The sequence below is a fragment of the Mauremys mutica genome, chromosome 3 (assembly GCF_020497125.1).
Source record: "Mauremys mutica isolate MM-2020 ecotype Southern chromosome 3, ASM2049712v1, whole genome shotgun sequence".
NCBI lineage: Eukaryota > Metazoa > Chordata > Testudines > Geoemydidae > Mauremys > Mauremys mutica.
In genome coordinates, this window is record NC_059074.1 from 184,251,436 (window position 1) to 184,278,264 (window position 26,829).

Consider the following 26,829-nt stretch of genomic DNA (forward strand, 5'->3'; position numbering starts at 1 on the left):
GGTGGTTGATTGTTACAACCTTAATACATATTCTTCACAACTCAGAGATAGATGTAGGTTTCATTTTTTGAAGGTACACACTATACATTTTTAAGTGATTAATCTGAAAAGTTTTCAAAATAAGTTTTACAACTATATCAGAAAATGAATGATTGTTTGGTTATATCATTTACCAAAGGTAATTGGAGCAGATAGTTCACCTCCCAGTGACTTCATAAATATATCTCCAATTCAACAGGTTAATCGTTAATATTTGGAGGATTTTTTTGCCATGCTGTATTAGGAGGAGAACATCACCAGACCTACATTTAAATTGTTTTATTTAACTAAAACAACATGTATTCTGGATTTTTTTTCTTCAACAGCAAACATAATATTTTAACAAAACAAGCATATGAATTTTTGAATTTAGTTAAACATTCAAGTTTTTAAAATCTGGTTTGTTTTTGTTAAAATTGTTTTTAACTAAAATAGTTAAATGAAATATTAAAAAAAAAATTAGTCCACTCTGTCCCCCCAGGTCAACATGAGAAACTTAAAATATTGGCTTCTGCAGCTACTTCAGTCGCCTTCACCTTTATTTTCCTGTTTATTCATAATCTGGAAAAGAAAAACAAGCTTTTCTGCTTTTTCAGGTCCCAAACGATTTCTCAGTTTGGAATGAATTAGTCCAAAGGAAGAAAATATTCTTTCTACACTGGCAGAAGAAGGTACTGCTGTTAAAAGTGAGATTATTACTTCAGCAGTCTCTGAATCCCAGTGCTTAAGTGACTTCCACCTGTTCACTGGTGTGACTTTCTTTAAAATATCATCAGCAAATATATATTTCTTGAATGATTCACCCTTAGCTCTGAAGTTTATTATAGTTGGCATTATGGAGGGATGATTGCTGGATGTCCATGTCATAGCCAACTCCTCTTCTTCAGCAGTTAAGGTTTGAACCTGGTACCGAGTATTGAGAATATTTGCAAGAAAATGAGCTGGAGAGAGTGTTTGTCCCATTTGTTTTTTTTAAAGCTTGTGATTTAAGTCTGTCATTGCATGTTTTTCTTTTTAATGTCTCACTCAGTTCCTTCCAAATTTCAACAGTGTCAGCAATAAAACAGCTATTTCCCTGCATTTTGTTCAAGGCTACTGAAATAGGCTTCAGGGTACTCAGCATGTGTTCAACATTTCTCTTAAGCCCAATGTTGAGAACTTTGGCTGTGACAGTGCCATCTATTTTTTCACGATTTTGTTCACAAACTGTCATCAGATTAGGCCAGTTCTTGATATAGTGCTCAAAACAGTCCACTACTAAATTTCATCTCACGTCTTCTGGGAGAGTTAGCTTGGTTCCTCCTACTTTTTTCAGAGCAGCTGCTGCAAAGTGGTTGCAGAAGCATTTTGCAGTTTCAACAACATTAGCCTTTATTTCTGGAACACTAAAGTCTTTGGCTAGGAGGTGCATCAAATGAGCACTGCAACTGTATGTTATTAGCTTGCTAGTCTCTTCACTCTCTTCTAAATAATTCCTTCTCATATTGGATACATTTACAGCATTGTCTGTGACCAAGCTGTGGTACTAGACATTTTAAATTTTTTTCACAGTTTGTTATAGCTCTTACTGATACGTCTTGTAAGTATTCTGCTGTGTGCGTATTTCCTGATGTATCAGTTGTTTCTGTAAGGAAGATATTCCCTTCTTCTGTTGTCACACAAGCACATACAACAGGATCATTGTGGACATTGCTCCGCCCATCAAGATTCAGGTTAACAATTTTACCATCTAGACCTTTTGCACACTGCTCAATTTCTCTTTCATACACTTTATCCAGCAATTTGCCTGCGACATCTGCTCTGTTGGGCGGACTGTATCCTGGTCTTAATGACTGAACCATGTTAATGAAGTATGGATTCTCAATCATACGGAAAAGAGAGTTTGTTGCACAAACGGAGCAATTTTTTCATCAGTTACCTCTTTTTGTAACCTACTGGTTATTATCACAAACTTATCTGTGGTTGTTTCTGGATGATGGAGTTTTTTTTGCTACAGGTGTTGATGTACTGTGGCTATGAGACATACATGATGTGACTGAAACACTATAATTGGCAGATGACTCTGAAACTATAGAAAATGATGGTGATCTTGAAGGTCTTCAGAATCCTGTATGTTGAGGGATGGATTCTCCTAAACAAAATAAGTCAATGCAGTTATTTATTTATTATTACCATACTGCTCATTTAGTATTACTCATTACATTCACTGACACTCAGTACTACTTTAAAGGTGAAATTGTAAAAGGAAGATCTGCCTATTTCAGTGATTTATCTTTTATCACAACTACATCGAAAATGGGTGTCTTTTATGGCCTGCTGCCATTATAGGTTTTCCCTTCTAGTGAGAGAACGGTATGGTAGATCTCAAATCAGTGAAGGCTACACTCAGAAAGACCTCAAGACTTCTGGAATATGCTGCTCAAACAGTTTCACTTTTGTTTCTGCTGCCTGTCCCTCTCTTCACATTTATCTCCAGACTTCTTCTCCTTGTCCAGATCTATTCCGCCCCCAACAATCTTCTATTCATTGAACTTTTTGAAACTTTGCACTTTTAGAGAGAAGTAAGGGATTGACTCTGTGTACACAAATTTGCAGAGGGACAATAGGGTTGAGGTCTGTTATTTCTCATCTATATATATTTATTTATTTATTTACATTTTTGCTGTTAACAAGCATATTATCTCTGGAGACACAAATCCACAGTTTGAGAACTACAAAACTAAGCATTTTTGATGATATCTTCTAGACTGAGCACTGAGTCCCACTGGGTAGATAGAAAGATTAACCTAAATGATCTATACAGAAGCCCCTGGAACCCCATAAGATTGAGTCCCTAATCCATGAACTATTGGAACTCATTTAGAAAACTTTTCTTAAACATTACATGAATATATTGTCTCATACTATAGAATTAGAATGTATAATCCCTATTCCATGGGGAGATATCTTTGAGCTATAATGTATCTTAATTAAAACTATCTTTAGATAGGTTTCTTCCTCAAAAAGCATTTTATCAAAAAAAATCTGTTTCTTTTTTAAATTTTTTTTTTTTTTAAATCATTGATTTTTATCCACCCTGCCTTTCTGGAAGAAAAGCATGCTCTGCCACTCTTCAGTTCTGTATCACCAACTACTAAGGGGGGGGGATAGCTCAGTGATTTGAGCATTGGCCTGTTAAACCCAGAGTTGTGAGTTCAGTCCTTGAGGGGGCCACTTAGGGATCTAGGGCAAAAATCAGTACTTGGTCCTGCTAGTGGAGGCAGGGGGCTGGACTCAATGACCTTTCAAGGTCCCTTCCAGTTCTAGGAGATATGTATATCTCCAATTATTTTATTTTTTAAGCCCTCATGATGAAATACGATTATATAAATTATTCAAAACTGAATGACTTGATGTGACCCCAGCAGCTGTTCAATAATGACCAATTTAAGGCCATTATCCAGGAGTCCATTTAATGGCAAAGACAGTGCTACAGTCTGCCCTCAACGCAGCCAACGTAGCAGTTAGGTCCATCTCCATGGTGGTAGTGATGCATCAAGCACCATGGCGCTGTCTATTGAGCTTCCCAAAGGAGGTACAGTAGACAGTTGAAGATATTCCTTTTGAGGGCACAAAGCTCTTTGCGGAAAAGACTGATGCCTCCCTTCACACCCTGAAGACTCTCCATTTAATGGGCATCAACACACCAGGCAGAAAAGGAGGTTCAATACCCAATCCTAGCAAAGACCACATACATCCCAGTATCCCACTCAATGCCACTATGAGTAGCAGAGAAAGAAAAGTAGATTTTTCTAGGCATAAATCATCTGGCCCACAATCTTTCTTGTCCCAGCCATGTATGTCCAAACATGGACTGGTCGAGGCATCTATAGACCACTCCCCCCAACCACTACAGCTGACCAACACTATACACCCATTTGGCCACTGATTGGCAGCATTCCGCAGTTCCTGGGAATGCATAACATTGGACTGACAGGTCCTCAAGATTGTTCACACTAGGTACTCCATGCATTTTATCTCCTTACTCCCTCCACAACACTCTTCCCCGTTCGTCTTCAGGGACTCTTCTCACAAGAGTTTACTACTATGACAAGAGATAGATCACCTCCTCCAGTTAAGCGCCTTAGAACTGATACCTCAACATCTGTGAGGCAAACGGTTCTACTCTGGGTATTAGAAATACCAAAAGAGGAAGGGAGGCTGGAGACCCATACTATACCTCAGAGCTCTCAACAAGTTTGTCAAAGCTCAAAAATTCAAGATGGCCACTCTAGCAACAATCGTTCCAGTGTTGGAACAGGGAGACTGGTTTTCAGCCCTCGACCATTAGGATGCCTACTTTCATATCTCAATCCTATTGTCTCACAGGCAATTTTACCAACACACAGTGCTCCAGTTCCGAGTATCATCTGCCTTTAGAGTATTTTCCAAGGTTTTCTCAGTAGCAGTTGTGCACTTATGCTCCCAAGGTGTCATGATTTACTTTATCTGGACAATTGCCTTCTCAGAGCCCCATCTCTCCTAGAGGCTCACCAACTCACCAAAGCTACAATATGCCTGTTTACAGAATTGGGCCTACAGATCAATGCCCAGAATTCAACCCTTGTTCCAGTACAGCGCCTGGAATTCATAGGCGCAGACCTCAACTCGCTATAGGCCAGAGCTGTTCTACCTCAACACAGACTTCTTTCCCTGGTCACACTCAAAGAGACTGCAGATATCAGCCAGACACTGTCTCCAACTCTTGGGTCATATGGCAGCAAGCACAGCAGTAATAGCACATGCCAGGTTTCATATGCAATTCCTTCAGATGTGGTTCAGCTCAGTTTACAGCCCCAAAATGGACAGGTTAGAGAAACCCCAGTCACTACTATCCAAGATCAAAAACTCCTTACCCAGGCCAATATTTGCAGAGGGATTCCCTTCTCGCAACCTCATCCATCATTGCGTCTCACCACTGATGCATCACTCAGAGTGTGGTGCACGTCTAAATGATCTCACCAGGCAAGGCAAGCAGTCACCCGCAGAGATATCTTGTCAATCAATGTCCTCAAACTCGGGGGAGTCAGGAATGCCTGCACCTGCTTCCTACCATTGTTCAAAAGATCATACATGAAAGTTCTAACGGACAACATAGCCTGCATATGCTAGATAAATCAACAAGAGGGAGCTAGGACACACCCTCCCTTTGTATGGAAGCGATGAGACTATGGAACTGGTGTATCTTCTATGACGTCACATTGCCAGTAGCCTACCTCCCGGGCACACAAAACTACATAGTGGACAGTTTCAGTCAAACATTCCCACACAAACATGAATGGGCCCTAGACCCAGTAGCAATTCATAATCTATTCAGGCAGTGAGGGACGCCAACCACAGACTTGTTTGCCACTTACCTGAACAAGAAATCGCCACACTACTGCTCCAGAGCAGGAATAGGACAACACTCCTTGAGTGATGCTCTCCTCTTCTCCCCCCCCCCCCCCCGGACAGGAACCTCCTTTTATGCCTTTCCTTCTTTTCCACTACTATCAAAGGTCCTGCTGAAAATAAAAAAATAAAATAAAATAAAAGGATGGTGCACACAGGGAGTTTCCTTGATTCACTCTGAAGAACTCTGATCCTTAGTCCTTGAAACCTATTTTAAATGTTTACAAGAGGCAGTCTTTTTCAGTTTATGATTTTATCACTGGCCTTGGGACCAAAGAAGGCTGAGACCACACTGCCCATGCCTGGAGCATCTTTTTTGAAGGTTTAATGAGCTCGATGACCTGGCTGTTTGCAAGCCACATAATACTGATGGCTTGCTTACCAAAGACCTTGTTTCAGATTTTTCACCCTATTGTATTAACACTTCTTGGACTTTATTTTTCCCTAGCAAGTGCATAGTAGTCCACTGGATCAGACAAACTCTGCAAGACAGATGCTGATATACCTGATTGTGTTTTGCCCAGTTCAGATAGGTATAGATGTTCTTCTTCGAGTGCTTGCTCATGTTGATTTTATTTTAGGTGTGTACATGCTCAGGTGCAGTTGTTAGAGATTTCTGCCTTAGCAGTATCCATAGGGCCAGCTGTAGTGCCCTCTGGAGTGGCACTCCCGTGTGGCAGTATATCAGGCACCACTGGCCCTGCGCCCTCTCAGTTACTTCTTACCGCCCATGACAGTTAGTTGGAGCACCTTGTCTTGTTTTGCAAGAGCAGCAGTGGTTTATCCATTGACTTATTTAGTTGTTGTTGTACATAGTTTCATAGTTAATAGTGTTAGTCAGGGGAGTCCCAGTTGGGAGTTTGCCCTGAGCGGGGCATGCATCCCTCCCCCAGCTTCAAGCTGTGTGCATCATGCAGCAGGCTCTGCCAATTAGCAATCTGCATGACAGCTGTCTTAAGTGTGTGGGAGAAAGCCACAGGAAAGACAGGTGCGGCATCTGTAAAAACTTTGGCCCGCGGACTCAGAAGGAGGGTGTTATTGATGGAGGCCACTCTTCATCCGGTGTCAGAACCCTCCACCACAGCACCCACACCCAGCACTTTGGCCTCAGCTCGCAGCACACTGCCAAAGAAGAGGCAAAAGAAAAGAAGCCCCGAAGGACAGAGGGGCCTTGGGCAAAGGACCTGTGTTAGGCCATGCGCCCGCTATGGGGCTTCACAGGAGTACCGCAGAGGTCGGACCCCCCAGCCTGGCCAGGGACCCACCTGCCCCCCACCCGAGGCAGCGGCAGGGGTTCCCAGCCAGTGATGGGGACTTCAGTGCCCGAAGCAGTCCCAGTGGCTATGGAGCACAGCCGACCGGCTCCACAGGTGCCACGCCAGGTGACCAATAACGCTCTCCTCATGCCACCAAAGGAGAAAGCCACCAGGGTGCTGCAGCATAGACTGGCAGAACACCCCAGGTCGCCGGACTGCAGGCGCAAGTCCCCATCGCTGCGACCTCAGGACCCAGAACTGCAGCCTAGCTCGCCGGCCAGAAAGCCTAGATCTCCATTGAGATCCCCTCCTACTAGGCAAGGACTCTGGACTCATGGTGCCACTCCTCGGTACTGACGACCGTCTGGCCATAGGTCACCTAGACACCAATGACCCTCTCCCAGAAGGTCTCTTTGTCGTTGGTCTCCGTCCCAGAGGGCTCATTCAGGATCTCGGTGTCGTTCATGGTCACCCAGTACCATTCCTCCAGCAGGCAGGACTACTCCCTGTCCCCCCACTGATCACTTACCGGGGTCAGCAGGCAAACCCAGGCCCCAACGGCCCCGCCGTGGTCACCGAAGGGACAGTGGTCAGGGTTGGACCGCGATTTCAGCCCATCACCGAGAAGGGGCAATTCCCCACCAATGCGGGAGACCGAGGTGGCACCAGATACGGTGCCAACGCAGCAGGGCCTTTGGCTCCCTCCCTCCTCCCCCCCGTGGCCATATTGGAACCCATGAGTAGTGCCGGTGATGCCTGTTCAGTACACCCCGCTCTCCCTGGCCGCATCAGACAAACCGGACGAGGTACCACTGGTACTGCAATTGGAACATGGCACAAGGCAGAGGCTGAGCCCGTGCACCGTACCCCAGCACCAAGGGAGCCCTCCTCTGACAAGGGAAGGGAGGACACCGTCCCTCAGGTGATACAATCATCCTCATCATCCCCGGACGAGGCAGTGGCTGGACCCTCCCATACCAGCAGTTCCTCAGATAATTTTAAGGAGCACCAGGTCCTCACTAAACAGGTGACTGAATACCTTGGCCTGTTTATTGAGGAGGTCGCTGAGGAGGCAGACGACCTCTTCAATGTCATCTCGACCACCCTACTGGCAAAGATTGCATTGGCCATCCACCCAGGGGTGCTCAAAATAGCCAAATCGGTGTGGCAAATCCCCTCCTCTATTCCGCTGACGTCGAATTCAGCAGAAAAGAAATACTATGTCCCTGGAAAGGGCTTCGAGCGCACACACAGACACAGACACACAGACACACACACACAGACAGACACACACACACACACACACACACACACACACACACACACACACACACACACACACACACACACACACACACACACACACACACACACACCCCTGATGGACAACATGGCTATGGTTGTGTCCATGGTGAATGAAAGGGACAGACCAGGCCACCCCAGTGGAACGCCAAAGAATAAAAAGGCCAAAAGACTGGACTTCTTTGGCAGCAAAGTTTATTCAACGACCAGCTTACAGTTTAGGGTCCTTAACCACCAGGCCTTGTTGGGACGTTATAACTTTAACCTGTGGGACTCACTTTATAAGTTCACTGAGGCCCACCCGCAGGATCATGCCCAAAGGTTTGCCACGTTGGTGAGCGAAGGCCTGGGGAGTCTTCCAGATGGCCTGAGATGCGACGGACTCGGCTGCCAGTGTGATCACATTGGCAGTGGCCATGAGATGCAGCTCCTGGTTGCAGGCTTCTGGGCTGTCCCTGGAGAGGCAGGCCAAGATCCAGGACCCCCCATTTGAGGGTTTGGGGCTCTTTTCTGAGCTGACTGACTCTAGGCTCCATGGGCTCAAGGACTCCTGAGCCATCCTCCACTCCCAGGGCTTACACGCTTCTCAGCAGTCCAGGAAGCTGTTCTGACCTCCACCTTTTCATCCTCCGACACAGTCTAAGTCCTGGGGGGCTCCCAGGTCTGGCTCCTACAGGAGAAAGGACAAGGGTAAAGGGCCTAAGAGATGCTATCTGTCCTCCTCCCACTCGGCTGAAGTCAGGGAGGCCAGAAGCAGCCATTTTGAGGGTGCACTTGAGGGTGGCACCCCAGCCAATGTACTAGATACAACCCTCCCTTTCCTCAACCTCCTCTGCCCTTTCTGATCGGCCTTGTCCCGTGTCACCTCAGACCGCTGGGTGCTCGACACAGTTTCTTTGGGCCTTCTTTAAGGGCCTAAAGCCTTTACCCACATATTAGGCACCCTGTCCCTCCGTGGGACTTGAATCTGGCTCTGTCGCAGCTCACAGGTCCTCCCTTCGAGCCTTGGGCTTCCTGCTCTCTCCTTCTCCTCTCCTGGACGGTCATGTTCCTGGTCGTGGTGACGTCTGCCTGCTATCCAAGATTATCACTATCCAAGATTCGGGCACTCACCTCAGAGCTGTCGTAGATGGTCTTCTACAAGGAAAAGGTCCAGCTAAGGCCACACCTGGCTTTTCTTCTTAAGGTCATCTCTCAGTTCCATTTGAGCCAGGACATTTACTTACCAGTCTTCTTTCTGAAGCCGCATAAATCAGAGGAGGAGTGCAGGCTACATGTCTTGGATGTCAGGAGGGCCCTAGCCTTCTCCATTAACAGGACCAAGCCATTCCATAAGTCAATGCAATTATTCATCACTATGGCTGACAGGATGAAAGGTCGCTCTGTATCAACTCAAAGAATTTCTTCTTGGATCACTGCCTGTATTTGCTTCTGCTATGACCAAGCAAAGGCGCCACCCGTGGCGATTTTCACCGCCCACTCCGCTAGGGCGTAGGCCTCTTCGGCAGCCTTTCTGGCCCATGTGTCTATCCAGGACATCTGTAGAGCAGCCACCTGGTCGTCTGTACGCACCTTTACATCCCACTATGGACTGACCCAGCAGGCCTCGGACGAAGCTGGCTTCGATAGGGCAGTACTGGAAGATAAGCTGTAAACTCCAAGCCCACCTCTATGGATAATGCTTGTGAGTCACCTAAAATGGAATCGACATGAGCAAGCACTCGAAGAAGAAAAAACAGTTACTTTTTTGTAATTGTTGTTCTTTGAGGTATGTTGCTCAGGTCCATTCCATTTACTGCCCTTCTCCCCCTCTGGCGAAGTTGACGGCAAGAAGGAACTGAGAGGGCACAGGGCCGGCGGTGCCTGATATACCGCCGCATGGGAGCGCCACTCCAAAGGGAGCCATAGCTAGCCCTATGAATATCACTAAGGCAGAAATCTCTGACAACTGTGCACGTGGGCACACACACACCTAAAATGGAATGGACATGAGCAACACATTTTGAAGAACAGTTACAAAAAGGTAGGTAATCGTTTTTTCTTTTTTCTTCTTCAGGTAATGCACTGTGTCTTGATTTCTTCCTTGGACTTTGCATGTTGGGTATGATTTTCTATACTAGAGAAGTAGTAAATGCAGTTTTTCTATAGCTCACAGTGTTCAGGTATCAGGACAATGATGTTCTGTACCTAACGCGCCCTTCTTCCCTGCCCACTCCCCCCCCCCCCCCCAAAAAAAAAGCATTGGGAATTTAAAACCAGTCCACATCTTGATATTTCCAAGTACATGAGAGCTAACTTATCAAGGATAGAATCATCAGAGATTCGGGCATACAAAGTAATGGTTCCATGCTCATGTGTGTACATGTGCACTGTGGGATATCTAACTCTGCAGAGAAAGGGGAGGGAGGATTAGGTTTTTTAGGCATAGCGACATGGTTAGAGATGCCCATTTAGCAAAATAAGTATACTTACAGGCTTACATGAATGACCATATTCCAGCCTTGGCAGCTAGCAGGGGCTGCATATTGTAAAGATTCACTGGTAATTAGTGATTAGCTGCTGAGATTAGGTCACATGTTATACAGATTATAGGTACTGTTGTGTGTTGGACTTCTTGGACATTATATTCAGGCACAGCCAAGGAGGTGGTGGGATTAAGGTAGCTTCAAGCCACGATTTGTGTTTGGTGCTGGGCTGTTGAGGGATGGTGGAGTCCAGCAGCAGCAGCATCAATAAGAGAATCTTCATAGTACTGTGCGCAGTAGCCCAGCCCCAGCAAATCCCTCCCAGCTGGCCTGTCTCCCCTAGCATGTTCCCTACAGTTGGGGCATGTGAGGATTTCAGCATAAGGCCAGTATGGCATCCTTATGCAGTGCCTGTGCTGTGGGGATTCTCCATCAGATAGCTATGGCGCTTTTCTAGGCTCTTTCTTTTGCCACAACAGAGTATGAGGATTGACCTGCTTGGATGAATCCCTTCCTATATTCTTATACTTGATTGTTGCATACTCCTTTTTCAGGCAAGCAACCTTTCAAAGGAATAACAAAAGTTGATTATTTTTTCAGAGACTGTACAATCTGACATTTCTGTAAAAACCCTGCATGAAAGCATCCAAGATAACTTAGTACCTAAAACCACTTAGTCGTTTCATTTTTCTTTGAAAGGCACTCTAGAAGAAGTAAAAACCCTGTAGCTGAGACTTCAGTTTGGTAGTTAAGAGCAGTATTTTTGCTGTTCTTAAGAAAGATGTTAGGTGGTGCTTTGATGGGGAAAGTATAGTCGTTAAACAGAAGAGGAATGCTTAGTCAATATGTTCTTAACATGGAACAAATAAAACTGTAAAATGTGAGTGCTGAATGCTGAAAACATAGTACTTGTAAATCTTGCAGCAACTTTCTGAACCATCAGCAAATGCCACAAAACTCTGTTATGAAACCAGCAAGTGGAGATTGATTTATTGATTTGATTGATTTTCAGTAAGCAGTCCTTGAAGTTTCCCCTTTCTTGCATCAAGCTTTGCTTCACAAGTTCTTACGTGGATAAAGAGAAGAACAATCAACCACATTAAAACTGGCTTCAAAGGACAAAGCTGAATTTATTACATGCCAGAATTCTTGGTGCTGTTGAAAGGAGCAGTCAGAATATTACTTGTGAATTTCCTTTACATTGAAATAAACATCTGTTTTCAAAGCATGGGCCTCCTAGTAGTGTATTATTTAGCGCTCAACTTGTATTATAAGAAAATAACTTTATTCAGTGATGGCTGATGCCCAGAATAGGTGGAAAGGCTGGATATCACACTCTGAGAGAAATTACTTCTCTCTTTTATTCTGATCTCCCAAATAGAATTAGTCAGTGAAGTAAACAATTTGGGGGTCTTCCTCTTCCCTAAGTAAATTCTGCCCCACCATAGCTCTTGGGCATCTCCTGAAAATGAGTAGGCAGCACCTTCGCTCTGCTCCCTGTCTCCTTACCTCACCTGAAAAAAAGTCAGCTTCCGCTGCTCTGCTCCCATTGTTTCGAATAGAAGTGAGGCCAAGCTACTCTTACGAAAGATGGTGGCTCCGTGTTATGTTAAGCAGAGTGGAGCTCTGTGGAGAATAGAGGAATAAAGACAGTGGCCATTTTTGCTCACTCAGGGCATCTTGTTGCTTCAGTCGGGCTGAGAACAATGAGAGATGGCAGACATTTTGCGAGAGACCAGTTCTTCGAGTGCTTGCACATGTCCATTCCGATTTAGGTGTGTGCGTGCCGTGAGCACAGCTGTCAGGAATTTTTTCCCCTAGTGGTATTCACTGGCTCCTTATCTTCAAGGTCAGATTCCCAATCTGACTTTTCAAGACACTGACACCATCTGGGGGTTACGCGCCAATCCCTGCACCCATCTTTGACTTCGGGAGCACCAGGAGCAATGATGCCCCAGAATACCTGGCCCGTGGGGACTGACACCCTTACAGTGGCCCTTTTGGAACCCATGGGGGTTTCCCTAGGTCAAGCCACTAGCGTGAGGCGCTCCTTCCTCATGCGTTCGGGGACTACAGCAGCACTGATGGCGCACTGAGAGACTCCACAACCTATTGCTGGAGCTGGTCCCAGCACAGGCCCGGCACTGACCCTCAGCTACACCCCAGTAACAAAGCCAGCACTGGGACCAGTATCAGCCATCAGGACCCGAGCTCCTCAGGAGGAGGTTATATTGGATGCTATGGCAGCGCATGCCTCCTCCTTCTCTTCACCAGAGAATGAGCTGATGCTCAAGGGGTCTTCTCCACAAGATGACCTAAGAGCCCACCAGCACTTATTGAAGCAAGTGGTCTCTAACCTAGGTCTGCAAGCTGATGTTGTCAAGGAGCCATCTGGTGGATTCCTTGAGGATCTTCACCAAATGCATTGCAGTGGTAGCAGCTTTTTTCAAGAGAAGAGGAGTCCATGTATTCTCATACCTCGATGACTAGCTCATCAAGGGCAGGTCTCAAGTCCAAGTGGAGTTATAAGAACATAAGAATGGCCATATTGAGTCAGACCAAAAGTCCATCTAACCCAATATCCTGTCTTCCGACAGTGGCCAATGCCAGGTGCCCCAGAGGGGAATGAACAGAACAGGTAATCATCAAGTGATCCATTCCCTGGTGCTCATTCCCAGATTCCAGCAAACAGAGGCTAGGGACACCATCCCTGCCCCTTCTGGCTAATAGCCATTGATGGACTTATCCTCCATGCATTTATCTAGTTCTTTTTTTTCACCCTGTTATAGTCTTGGGCTTCACAACATACTCTGGCAAAGAGGGTAACTGTGAGTTGTGTGAAGAAATACTTCCTTTTGTTTGTTTTAAATCTGCTGCCTATTAATTTCATTTGGTGATCCCTAGTTCTTGTATTATGAGGAGTAAATAACACTTCCTTACTTATTCCGCACCAGTCATAATTTTATAGACCTCAATCATCTCTCCCTTAGTCATCTCTTTTCCAAGCTGAAAAGTCAGTCATATTAATCTCTCCTCATACGGAAGTTGTTCCATACCCCTAATCATTTTTGTTATCCTTTTCTGAACCCTTTTCCAAGTCCAATATATCTTTTTTGATGTGGAGCAACCACATCTGCATGCAGTGTTCAAGATGTGGGTGTACCATGGATTTATATAGAGGCAATATGATATTTTCTGTCTTCTTATCTATCCCTTTCTCAATGATTTCCAACATTTTGTTCGCTTTTTTGTCTGCCGCTGCACATTGAATGGATGTTTTCAGAGAACTATCCACAATGACTCTAAGATCTCTTTTTTGAGTGGGAATGGCTAATTTAGACCCCATCATTTTATATGTATAGTTGGGATTACATTTTCCAATGTGCATTACTCTGCATTTATCAACACTGAATTTCATCTGCCATTTTGTTGCCCAGTCACCTAGTTTTGAGCGATCCTTTTGTAGCTCTTTGCAGTTTGCTTTGGACTTAACTGGTGTTCCTGCCCTGCCCCCTGGTTAAAAGTTGATGGGTGCTAAAGGGCTTAGGGAGCAAAGCCTCATTAAGAAGCTCTCAGCCTTGTCTAGCAGGCCGCTAGGCTCAGCACACACACTGTCAGCACACAGTCCCCCAAGCAAACAGACCATATGGTATTTTTAAGTCAAGCACCAAGCGCACCACACACACACACACACTCTCTCTCTCTCTCTCTCTCCAGGCAACAAACTTACCCCCAGGGTCACATAATTGCTCCTCCTTCACCTGGAGAACTCCTTTGCAAAACTCCTCAGTGAGCCGTTCCTGTTTACTAGCTCCTTTGGTTGCCTAGGAGTTGGACATTGCCGTCATCCAATCGACTTTCCAGGCATTGGGCCTTCTAATCAATGTACAAAAGTTGACCCTAATACCGATTCAGAGAATAGAATTCATCAAGGCGGTCCTTAACTCCCATCTGGCAAATGCTCTTCTTCTGGAAGATCGCTTTCAGGCAATATCGGAGTTAGTACACTGCATACAGGCTCACCCAATCACAATGATCAGACTCTGATTGAGCCTTCTTAGCCACATGGCTTCGTGCATGTATGTGGTTCATCATACAAGGCTGAGACTCAAACTTCTCCAAGCCTGGCTCACCACAGTGTATTCCCCCTCCAGGCACCACCTGGATAGGGTTGTCACAGTGCCTGCTCATACCCTCGGCTCCCTGTCATGGTGGTTGGATCACCGAGTACTTTGCAAGGGGATTCCCTTCACAAACCCCAGCCATCGGCATACCTGGGGTCTCTGACACCTCAGCACTGGGCTGGGGAGCTCCCCTGGAGATGTTCAGGACCCAAGGTTGCTATCACTCTACATCAATGTCAGAGAACTCAGGGCCGTCCAACTAGCATGCCAGGCATTTTTGCCCCACATTGGGAACATGACAGTCTCGATTCTCCTGGGCAATACATCAGCCATGTATTACATCAACAGACAGGGCAGATCCCGTTCTCCCCCCCCCCCCCCATGTCGGGAGGCAGTCCGTCTGTGGGAGTTTTGCATTGCGCACTGTGATACAGCATGGCCAGAGGGCAGCAGGAGAGTGATAGATGGGAGATACGTAAGCCCCAGGATGATGAGAGCTTTATTCCCTGTAGAGGGAAGAGAGGCTGCTACAGTTTAATTAGAGCACCTGAAGCCAGTCACCTGATAAAATCCCCCTGCTTGAATCAGACAGTTGGAGGAGTTGAACCAGAGTGGTTTGGTGTTGGAGCAGAGAGCAATTTGGAGGAGTTGAAGCACAGAGTAGTTGTGGTGTTGGAACAGAGAGCAGTTTGGAGGGAAGCAGAGGAGAGTTTGGAAAAGTGCTGTGGCGGGCCAGAAGACCAAGACCCTAAGTAAAAGGAAACCCAGCTTGTACAGAGCAGAGGGACTCCACAGACACACAGGGTTGGGAGAAACCTTGCCCAAGCAGAGAGAGGACAGGACGCCCCACAAGCTGAAGGGCCGGAGAGGGAAGTAGCCCAGGGGAACGAATCATTAGTTCAAGTACTTTGCTGCTATCCCTAGGGCCCCTGGGTTGAGACCCAGAGTAGAGAGCGGGCCCAGGTCCCTCCCTCTCCACCCCCCTTCTCTGGGATACTAGTGGGACAGTTAATACCCCAGATCAGGGGCAAGAAATGGCACCCTGAACACCCCCACAAGAAGAGAAAGTGCGGGACCCATCATAGTAGTGCCGGCAATTTGCCACAGCACTCAATCGAGATCAAGGCTTCATACCTGCCAGGGGTACAGAACCAGTTTGCAGACCGCCTCAGCAGGTCCTTCTCCACTGATCACGAGTGGTCCCTATGCCCAGATGTTACAATGAGCATTTTCCACAAGTTGTGTTTACCCCACATAGATCTGTTCGCTACATGTTCCAACAGGAAGAGCCAGCAGTTCTGCTCCCTGAGGGGTCAAGCCCAGGCTCCATGACGGATGCCTTTCTGATGAAGTGATCTCATTACCTTTTCTGTGCCTTTCCACCCATCCTGCTGATCCACAAGGTGCTGACAAAGATTAAGCAGGACCGGGCTCGGGTCATACTAATAGCTCCAGCTTGGCCCAGGCAACACTTGTACACCTAACTCGTTCATCTCTCTCTCAAGACCTCAATCGAGCTCCTTCTGTACCCAGACCTGATCTCTCAAGACCATGGTCGGCTGCTCCACCTGAACCTCAGCACTCTACACCTGATGGGCTGGAATCTGTGTGGCTGAACTTCAACGAACAGGCTTGTTTGGAGCAGGTCCACAAAATTCTCCTGGGCAGCAGGAAGCCTTCCACGAGGACAGCTTATCGTGCAAAGTGAAAGCGGTTCTCCCTCTGGTCATCCGAACATGGAGTCCTGCCAGTGCAATCTTCGCTCCATCTCATCTTGGATTACCTCTTATCTTTGAAACAGCAGGGCCTGGCCCTTTCCTTTATAAAGGTCCACCTGGTGGCCATTTCATTATTCCACCTGACAGTCAACAGTAGGTCAGTATTGTCTCATGAAATGGTACTTTGCTTCCTCAAAGGTCTGAAGGGGACATTCCCTCAGATGAGGGAACCTCTCCCCTCATGTGACTTGAACCTTGTCCTCTAGAAACTCATGGGGCCACCCTTCAAGCCACTGGCGACATGTTCTCTGCTACATCTTTCGTAGAAGACAACCTTTCTGGTGTCAATTGCATTGGCCAGGAGAGTGTCAAAGATTCAAGCCCTCATGGCAGAGCTCCCCTATATAGTCTTCTTTAAGGACAAGGTACAGCTTTTGCCGCACCCGAAATTCCTCCTGAAGGTCGTGTCCCAATTTCACTACAACTAACCAATTTTTCTGCTAATCTTTTTCCCTGAACCTCATGCAAGTAGGGAAGAACAACGCCCCCCTGCATTACTTGGACATCAGACGTGCTCTGGCATTTTATATTGTACGGACCATACCGTTCTGTAGGTCACCACAGCTCTTCATAGCAATAGCTGACAGAATTAAAGGGTTTCCCAACTCTGCCCAAAGGATCTCATCTTGGAACACATCTTGCATGCAAACATGCTACGATCTCCTGGGCGTTCCCCCTCTGTTGAATTTGACTGTCTACTCCACGAGGTCTCCAGCCTCTGCAGCGACCTGGTTCTCAACGCACTTTGCTATCACACAGGAGGCCAGAGACAACCCCCACTTTGGCCGAGCAGTACTACAGTTGGCTTATCCTTGAACTCTGAGCCCACCACCAAGTCTACTGCTTGCTAGTCACCCAAACTGGAATGGACACGTGCAAGCACTCGAAGAAGAAAAAACGGTTACCTACCTTTCTGTAACTATTGTTCTTGTGTCCCTCGCCGCAGGGCTGAAACCCCGAGCACTAGTTGCAGTGCCAGAATGGGGCAGTCCTGGGGGCAGCTCCACCCCCTTCCCCTCCCAGCCCCCGAGGTGACACCCCCTGGCCAGGTTGGAGGCAGGAAGCCAGAGTCAGACAGTGTGGGCAGCTGCTGCTCTGGCTGGTGTTATGGAGCAGGCATTCCCCTACCTGCAGCTGGTGCCCGGGATTGCGGCTGCTCCTTAGCTCGCACAGTCGGTAAGAGCTGCCCAGGCAGGGAGACCCCGCTCTGTGGTTGGCACTGCCCTTGGGGAGCAGTGACCACAGGGAAGCCCTCCTGGCACACAGTCCCTACCTGTCCCCTCCCTGCATCCTGAACTACCCTCCTGCCTGCACACAGCCCCTAGCTATCCCCTCCTTGTACCCTGAGCAGTTTTCAAACTTTTTGAGCTGAACCCCCACCACACACAATCCAGACAGGCTGGGTGGCCTGCTGAGGTGAATCAGGGGGTGGAGGTGGTGCTGCCTTCCTGGACTGTGCTGTGCAGAGCTGGCCCAACCCCTACCGGTCCCTGCCCCCCCAAAATAGAAGTCAAACTATGCCTATGCCCATGCCCAAAGTCCCCCACCCCATCCTGGAGCCCTGTGTCCCTACCCAGCCACTCACCCATTCCCCTGCTGGGCCCTGGAGTTTTTATTGCATGTTGAGGGGGGGCCTCAGAAAGGAAAAGGTTGAGAACCCCTACCTTATTGGCCTGGGTGAGTCCCAAAACATCACACCCCATAAAGGGACTGTGTTTCAGTCAGTACCTGCCATTGAAAGGCAGCCCTTTTTAGGGTGTGTGAAGTTGGACATCCCAAGTCATTAGTCACTCTTGGAAATGTTGGCTATTTTCTTGGGAAGGGTGTCATTTAGGTCTTCAAACTTTACCTTGTTTACCCGAAATTGTGAAAGAAGATTAAAGCATGGGGTTTTTTTCAGTTTATATTGAAAACATTGATCAAGGCAGTTTATGAACTGGGGTGGGGGGGGGGGGATTCTGAAAACCAGTCTAAAAAGGAAATGAAGTAAATGAGTAATTGGAGGGTGACAGTAGGGCAAATAGTACAAATATTCTTTCCCTTTGCTTATGCCATTTTAGTGAGTTGGTTGGTTTGCTTTTATAATTGCAGCCAGGGGCGGCTCCAGGCCCCAGCACGCCAAGTGCATGCTTGGGGCGGCATGCCACGGAGGGCGGCAGGCGGCTCCGGTGGACCTCCTGCAGGCACGCCTGCGGGAGGTCCACCTGAGCCGCGGGACCAGCGGACCCTCCGCAGGCACGTCTGCGGGAGGTCCACCGGAGCCGCGGGACCGGCGACCGGCAGAGCGCCCCCCACGGCGTGCCACCGTGCTTGGGGCAGCGAAATGGCTAGAGCCGCCCCTGATTGCAGCCATGCATGGAGCTAGATTCTAAGGATTTTTCTCACTAACTTGAGTAGCCTACTCTTTAATTGTTTCTCATTAGTACTCAACTTTCATTTTAAGATTTGCAGGCATCTCATGGAGAATCATTTGAAAAACACTTAAGATGTGTTAAATTTTTTATTATTACTACTGGGGATGTTTTCACGAAAAAAAATCCTTTTCTTTAAAAGATGTTTGTTGAATTTTTCTCACATGAAGTAATAATGTGTCAGTTTAACATCACAGTTATTTGCTCTGGAAATGATTGAAACCATAAACAAGAATATATGACTTTAGGGAATAAGCAGTAGGAGCAGATCCTGTTTCTTCACAGATCACTAATAATAAATAAGGACCAAGAAAAAGGCCTGAAAAGAAGACATATAAACAAACTTTTGTTTTGGAAACGGAATGCTGCTTGAATGCTCCTCTTCTCCTCTCCCCTCCCCCAATTTTCCATGTGGAATAATTTGCTCTTTTAGATTGATTTTTTTTTTTTTGGTTAAGCACCCAGTTTCCTTTAATTAACTCCCTTTGGTGCTTTCCTGGATTAGGTCTTTCAGGTGCAATTTTGAAAAGACTTATAAGCAGTAACTTCATTTTGAGCAGTCACAGTGAAGTCTAATAAAATTAATCACTTATCAGAATCAGCACCTAAACTAGTTCTTATTTTGGTTTTGATTGCAGTGTATTTGGGAAACACAAGTAAAGTCTTAAGTTATTTTTTTATGTTGTTCAATTTGATAAACTAACAAAATACAGATTCAATAGAGCAATTTCTTAAAATAGCAATTTTGGTATGTGTTTTTTAAACTTGACTCTCAGCAATATTAGTGTAAGACAATTCCAAATAAGCAGCACTAGAATACTGAAAGTAAACACACAAATTCCTTAATAGATAGAAATACAAAGAAAACTTTTCTCAATTAATAAGGTTTTCTATATTTGTTTCATTTTACTTACTTGGAAGATGCTTATGCTACAGTGATGATGGCTATGTAATTACCTAGATCTATAGCAATAATGGTACTTTTTGTAGACATGGCTATCTTTTTTTTTTCCTTTTTAGATTCCCAAGTTTTAGGGAGAGCATTTTATAACTACAATCTTTTCTCATATTTTTAAGAAGATTTTCTTACAGAAAACTTTGTGTGTTGTTTTTGTAGGGTTATTTTGAAAGCTGCAACATACATAGAAACAGGATAGCTGGCTTTGAGGTCAAAGCTTATGCCAACCCTACAGTAGTTCGGTGTGAAATCCATCACGGTCAGACTGGGGGAATCTATGTTCATGAAAAAGGAAGAGGACAATTCATAGAGAATAAAATCTATGCAAACAATTTTGCAGGTGTTTGGATTACCTCAAACAGTGACCCAACAATAAGGTTGGTTTGTTTCTTTAGTGGTTGGGTGTTCAGTTGGTGCTTGTTTGTAGGAATGTTTTAGGGAGAAAGGGAAAATGTGTGCCATATTACTTCAGTTTTTTAATAACATTAACATTCCTACATATATAAAAATGACATGGATGTGTCAGGGTGCAATGGAATTATATTTTTAATTTGCATGCATACAGTACATTTTTAGAAGTATATAGTTTCTTGAAATTCTGCAATCCTGACACTATTCTAGATTTCAAAACCTGATGAGTTTTACATATATTTTTACATTTTCTTTATATGTTTAGATTATTTGTAACTTACTTTCATAGTTTTGTAACGTGTGGTTTTGTTCCTTAGGGGCAATGCAATTTTTAATGGGAATCAAGGTGGAGTTTACATCTTTGGTGATGGGAGAGGCCTTATTGAAGGAAATGACATTTATGGTAAATTTATACATTTACCTTATTGCATCTTGGACTTTTTATATTTTGTGTGCCAAATTTTCCTAAAGTATGACCCCTTTCAACAGGTAATGCATTAGCAGGAATTCAGATTCGAACAAATAGTTGTCCCATTGTTCGACACAACAAGATTCATGATGGCCAACATGGTGGAATTTATGTGGTGAGTACTAACTACATATAGAGAGTCTAGGCATGCAGATTCTGCTAGGTAGTATTTTCTGAGAGTGTTACAGAAGTGTAATGCCTTGTATACAGACTTTAAAGTTTAAGTAAACATTTAAAGTTTCCTTTTCTGATTTGTTATACTCTGAAGTAGTTTCTTACGTTCTACAGATAGATTCACCTAATTACAAATAATCTTGTTTTAATTTTGACAAATATAGCTAGAATATTTCTTTTAAATTCAAGACATTGCCCTACAGTGTAATTTTAAAAGGGCTAGCTAGCAAAATATCATCAAATTTAAAAAAAAAAAAAAAAAGTTTTCACCTTACATCAGTTTTTGGTAATAATTTGACATCATGTACACTTAAAATCTAGAAACCTGGAGCATTTCACAGTTATCACTAGACTGACAAAATTCAGATCTCCCCACCCACAAGCTGACAGGTGTCACTAAAAGTACGCAGAGAAGTTAGAAGTCAAGACTAGAATCTAAGTCTCTAGCATGTGAAACCAAGGGTTATATAACATGAACTGAAGCTCTCAGACTAGAATTGTATAATTATTTGCCTTACTATCTGACCCTCAGAGTCTAATGTTGCTTTAATTTTAAACACAAATGCACCAGTAAAGATTGTTATATGCCTTAAGTAAGAAACATGACAATTTATATAACTTATTTTATTTTTAATAGACAATGCTGGATGTAAGATTAGAACCTGGTTACCTAGCACACACAGTTGAGTGCAGAACTCCACTAGCAAAGCCCAGCAGAGATTTCTAAACTTCAGTACAAACCCTTGAAATCTCCAGTAGTAAATCAGATGTAAAACGAGAAATTCCTTAATCTGTTTTTACACTTAAAATGTTCAGAAATATAAAGTCTCATGAATAGTACAAAACAATTTTAAAAATGGTAGTAACTTGAGAACTTTGGGAGACTTCTACCATAAGAACGGACATCACACCTGGACAAAGCGATTTTTTTTCTTCCCTACAAAAAGAAAAAAGCCATGAAGCCAATATTTGCAAGAGACAACTTTATTTAACCTTTGACTTATCTTGCTTGTATTTAGCATGAAAAAGGACAAGGAGTTATTGAAGAAAATGAAGTTTACAGTAATACTTTGGCTGGAGTCTGGGTGACAACAGGAAGTACTCCAGTACTGAGGAGAAATAGAATACATAGTGGGAAACAGGTGGGTTTTGTTTTGCATGATAGAAATACTGTTTTCACACTTCTTCCTTACTTCTAATTTAATTTATTTTATTTTTAATGTCAGGTTGGTGTTTATTTTTATGACAATGGACATGGAGTGTTGGAGGACAATGACATCTATAATCACATGTACTCAGGGGTTCAAATAAGGTAATATGTGTTTTTCATTTTACATCTAAAAAGAGATTTTATTGTATTAGCCTTATTTTTCTCTTTACTCCTCCTTATCATTCGGTTCCTAAAATTTACCCTGGGGTGTCCTTTTAAATCTAGTGTTCTTAGTTTCAGTTCAAGGGGAGGAATTCTTGTCAGGAGAACCTGGATACTGACTTTTATCTCCAGTTTCTTTCTCTGTTCATAATAGTGTGAAGCTTAAATCTATTTGTTTCCAAGTAAGCAGTCAATGATTTCTAAAGGCTTGCAAGCAATGTCTTTTATATTTTTACATGGAGTCTGATGTGTAAACCTACAGAATGCTGATGTGATTGATGTACTATTTTTCCCCCCATCTTCAGATGCATTTTAAATGTTCAGTTTTAGGAAACCTTTTTTAATAATTCATTTCCTTGTGGTTATCTGTAGAACTGGAAGCAACCCCAAAATTAGGCGCAACAAAATCTGGGGGGGTCAGAATGGTGGTATTCTTGTTTATAATTCTGGTAAGTCTATTCTTTCATTTTTTCAGACCTTAAGATGCTTTGCAACATGGCTATTAGAAAGACAGTTATGTTGAATATTTTTTTTATAGGGCTTGGATTTATAGAAGACAATGAAATTTTTGATAATGCAATGGCTGGAGTATGGATTAAGACAGACAGTAATCCTACGCTAAGAAGAAATAAAATCCATGATGGAAGAGATGGGGGCATCTGTATATTTAATGGTGGCAGAGGTAGCATTCTTTCCTCATTAGAATACACTAAAGATATTGGATTATAACCTAATTTCTGATTAAGATATTGTTCTTTTAAATTACTCTTTAGAAATTTGATTATTTTTCTTTATGAAGTAGTAAAATATTTATTTAAAACGTACTAATGCTTTTTAGTGTCATCAGTTAAATCTGTAATACTAAACTGTAATAGGCAAAGGAGTAATTCACCTCATCCAGGAAGCCTATTCCAGACTGCTTCTATAAGGCTAGACTTCTTCCTTATTACCTGTGATCTACATTTGTAACTTTTTTGCCATTTAACTGAAGGACAAAAGGTCTGATGTAACCATCAAATTGAAGATCCCAGATCTTGGATTTGTGGGGGCTTTGTTTTTGTTTTGAAATGTATGGTTTTTATCAATACCAAAGATCTGGAAAGAGCCAGACTTACCCTACTACCCATTAAAAGGAAAATATCTTATTAAGAAATTAGATGGGTAGTCTTTCATTGTGGATTATAAACTTTAATTTTAGGTTATGTAGTTTTAAGTTGAGCTGCACTGCAGCGGCAAAGTACCAGTCAAAAAATTATGCTCTCCTTTGAGACTACCAAATGCTGCTGTAGAAGAAAGAGCAGAGCACAAAGTCTGACGGATTTGGTTTTCTTAAATATAGAGTAGCCTCTAGGCCAGTGGCTCTCAACCTTTCCAGACTACTGTACCCCTTTCAGGAGTTTTTGTCTTGCGTACCCCAAAGTTTCACCTAATTTAAAAAGCTACTTGCTTACAAAATCAGACATAAAAAATACAAGTGTCATAGCACACTATTACTGAAAAACTGCTTGCTTTCTTATTTTTACCATATAATTATAAAATAAATAAATTGGAATATAAATATTGTACTTACATTTCAGAGTATTAGTATATAGAGCCGTATAAACAAGTCATTATATGAAATTTTATTTTGTACTGACTTGGCTACTGCTTTTTATGTAGCTTGTTGTAAAGCTACACAAAAATCTAGATGAGTTGATGTACCTCCTGGAAGACCTCTGTGTACCCCCAGGGGTACGTGTACACCTGGTTGAGAACCTCTAGTCTAGGTGTATTACTTACAAGCTTATTGTGGGTCATAGGTCCCATGTTTTCCCCATCTGTACTGAAAATCCTTGTTTTATTAAATATCCTTAGATGCATATAAATTGAGAATAACTTTCTAAGGATGATGTGTATTATCTCCAACATCTGTTAATCCTTTCATCCTGGGAATACCCATCACTGACATTGAAACCATTGATACTATGAATAAAATATCCTACAGATTTCTTATAAAGAGAAACACAATGATCTGGTGCTTGTTGTTGGTTCTGTTGTAGGTCTCCTTGAAGAGAATGATATTTTTAGGAATGCTCAAGCTGGTGTTCTCATCAGCACCAACAGTCACCCTGTGTTAAGGAAAAATCGAATATTTGATGGCTTTGCTGCAGGTTTGTATTCTTTAAATCATATTTTGAAGGGTTAGAGCAGGGGTCTCAAACATGCGGCCCACAGGGTTATTTTCTGCGGCTCGCGAGCTCCTCGCGGGCCCCCCACCCTCCCCCAGTGTTTACTTGCAGTGGCTCTGGCCCGACCCGCACCGGGGGCAAGGCAGGCTCCCTGCCTGCCTCACAGCCAATGGGAGCTGCTGGGGGTGGTGCCTGAAGCAACAGCCACACACACCCCTGTGCCTCTCCTTCCCCAGGTTCCAGTCACTTCCTGGAACGGCGCGGGGGGCAGAGCAGGCAGGGAGGCTTCCCTGCCCCCGGTGTGCATCGGGCCGGAGCCCACCCCCCGAACCACTCTTGCAGCCGAAACCCCTGCCCTGAGCCCCCCTGCTGCACCCCACACCCCTCCTGCACCCCAACCCCCTGTCCTGAAACCCCTGTTGTACCATGCACCCTCACTCCCTGCCCTGAGCCCCTGCCACACCCCACACCCCTCCTGCGTCCCCTGGGGACAGGGAGGGGGTCGAGTTGGGGTGGGGATTTCGGGGAAGGGGTTGGAATGGGGGCAGGGAAGAAGTGGGGCAGGGGCGGGGCTTCATTGAAGGGGTGGAGTGATGGCGGGGCCGAGGGCAGCGGCAGGGGGGTGTCAGAAAATGTGGCCCTCGGGCCAATGTACTAGTCCTCATGTGGCCCTCGTTGTCATTTAAGTTTGAGACCCCTGGGTTAGAGCTTACAGATTTTAGTTCAGTATTATGACAGGCAAGAGTCCCTTTTCTACAGCTAGGATTATTATTCATTTGAACAGTCTGAGATATTCTACAGTTATATTCTAGAAATCATTTGGGATTTTAGAATTGCCAAAATGCCAGTTTTGCAACATTCTCTGAACTTGTCAGGAAATAATGCAGTTTCTATCTCATCACACAGCAGATTTGCTAGTAACTGTTCACAATTTTCTTTTGAAAGTCAATCAGGATGTAAATGTTACTGACTTGGTGAGAGTTGACTTGAATTTTCTATCACTAATCCTGTTTTAGAGCAAGGAAAATTTTAGCAACATACTTCTGAGATTCTGGAATCACTTTGCGAGGAAGGCATCAAAAGTATTGAAATCTGTATTTTTTTTATGGAATCAGTTGAATAGGAATACTAAGTCTTAGTGTAATAATGGTGACTTTCATACACTGCTGCTTGTTAGAAATTGTGCTATAATAGTTCTTTAATCCTAATCAATTGAAATTGCATGCTTGAGTTTTCTCCATTTGTCTTTCAGAAAAAGCAAGCTTCTGTGAAGACCTTTAAAAGGTCTTGCTTCTGTGTAGTGCTGGGGAGCTGCCAAAATGAGTTCTGGCCAAGTGACCTGAAAGAGTTTGATTTCTGAAAATCTTGGGCTTAATCAACAGACTTTTTGGGTGCCCAACTTGACACTTTTAAAAGAGCATATCTTTTCAGAAAGTGTACAGTTCCTGAAAACCAGGTCAAGATGGGCACCTAAAAACATCACATCACTTTTGAAAATCTTGGCCAGTTGTACTGCTCTGTTATCTGAGAAACTAGTGGTTTGATTATTAGTTGCTAATTGGAAAACATGAAACTGGCTTTACCTCTATGAAGAGATGCAGTGGGAATGTTTGGACTTTAGCTCAGTCAGTCACAGCACAATTTCTAGATATTAGTCATTTTGCCAATGACTGTCTGACAGATAGTAGGAAATACTAAGTGCTTTAACTGTAAATCTGGCTGCTGAAAAAGGTATAAAATGCACACTAAGGCTTTGATTCTCTGCCTCACCTCCCCCAAATACAGGTATTGAAATAACAAATCATGCAACTGCAACATTAGAAGGCAATCAGATTTTCAACAACCGTTTTGGAGGCTTATTTCTAGCATCTGGTGTCAATGTAACAATGAAAGGTGTGTGGATTTTACATTGCATATTTGTTTGTTTGACATTTCTTAAAGATGAATGGCATGCTGGAGACTTCAGTATTGTAGAATTTGTCATATCCCAGTGTCTCATTTTTGGCAGTATTACACTTTAAATTGCCCTGAACCTAAAAACTTCATCTAAAAAAGTTGAGCTTTGTTCAGAGTTAAGCCAATAGCTGGAACACCTTTAAAGCACTGCAGATTCCAAGGGAATAAAATGAAAACTGTTGTTTGTATCTAAATTTTCCCTGGCAGAATGTAGGCTTTTCCATTGACCACTTCATCAGTTAATCCAGGGTTGGCCAACCTGAGCCTGAGAAGGAGCCCAATTTTACCAATGTATATTGCCAAAGAGCCACAGTAATATGTCAGCAGCCCCGCATCCACTCCCCCTGCTCCCAGCACCTCCCACCCAGTGGCAGCCCCGCTGATCAGCACCTCTCCCTCCCTACACTTCCGGTCAGCTGTTTTGTGGCATGCAGGAGGCTCTGGGGGGAGGGGGAGAAGTGAGGGCACAGCAGGCTCAAGGGGGGGGAGGGGAGGGCCAGGGGTTAAGCAGTGAGC

The 26,829-nt window shown here is 44.2% G+C and overlaps 1 protein-coding gene across 3 annotated transcripts in view; it reads left to right on the top strand.

The window, feature by feature from the left end:
• The window catches only part of FBXO11 (F-box protein 11), a 196,174-nt gene that overhangs the window by 165,662 nt on the left and 3,683 nt on the right, over positions 1-26,829 (top strand). For all 3 annotated transcript variants that reach the window (XM_045011763.1, XM_045011764.1, XM_045011765.1), the window contains exons 12-20: positions 19,923-20,140; positions 20,492-20,577; positions 20,664-20,758; positions 21,837-21,959; positions 22,044-22,129; positions 22,562-22,638; positions 22,728-22,871; positions 24,229-24,339; positions 26,143-26,250. In XM_045011763.1, the coding sequence (XP_044867698.1) occupies positions 19,923-20,140; positions 20,492-20,577; positions 20,664-20,758; positions 21,837-21,959; positions 22,044-22,129; positions 22,562-22,638; positions 22,728-22,871; positions 24,229-24,339; positions 26,143-26,250 (1,048 nt within the window). The remainder of the gene's footprint in view (positions 1-19,922; positions 20,141-20,491; positions 20,578-20,663; positions 20,759-21,836; positions 21,960-22,043; positions 22,130-22,561; positions 22,639-22,727; positions 22,872-24,228; positions 24,340-26,142; positions 26,251-26,829) is intronic.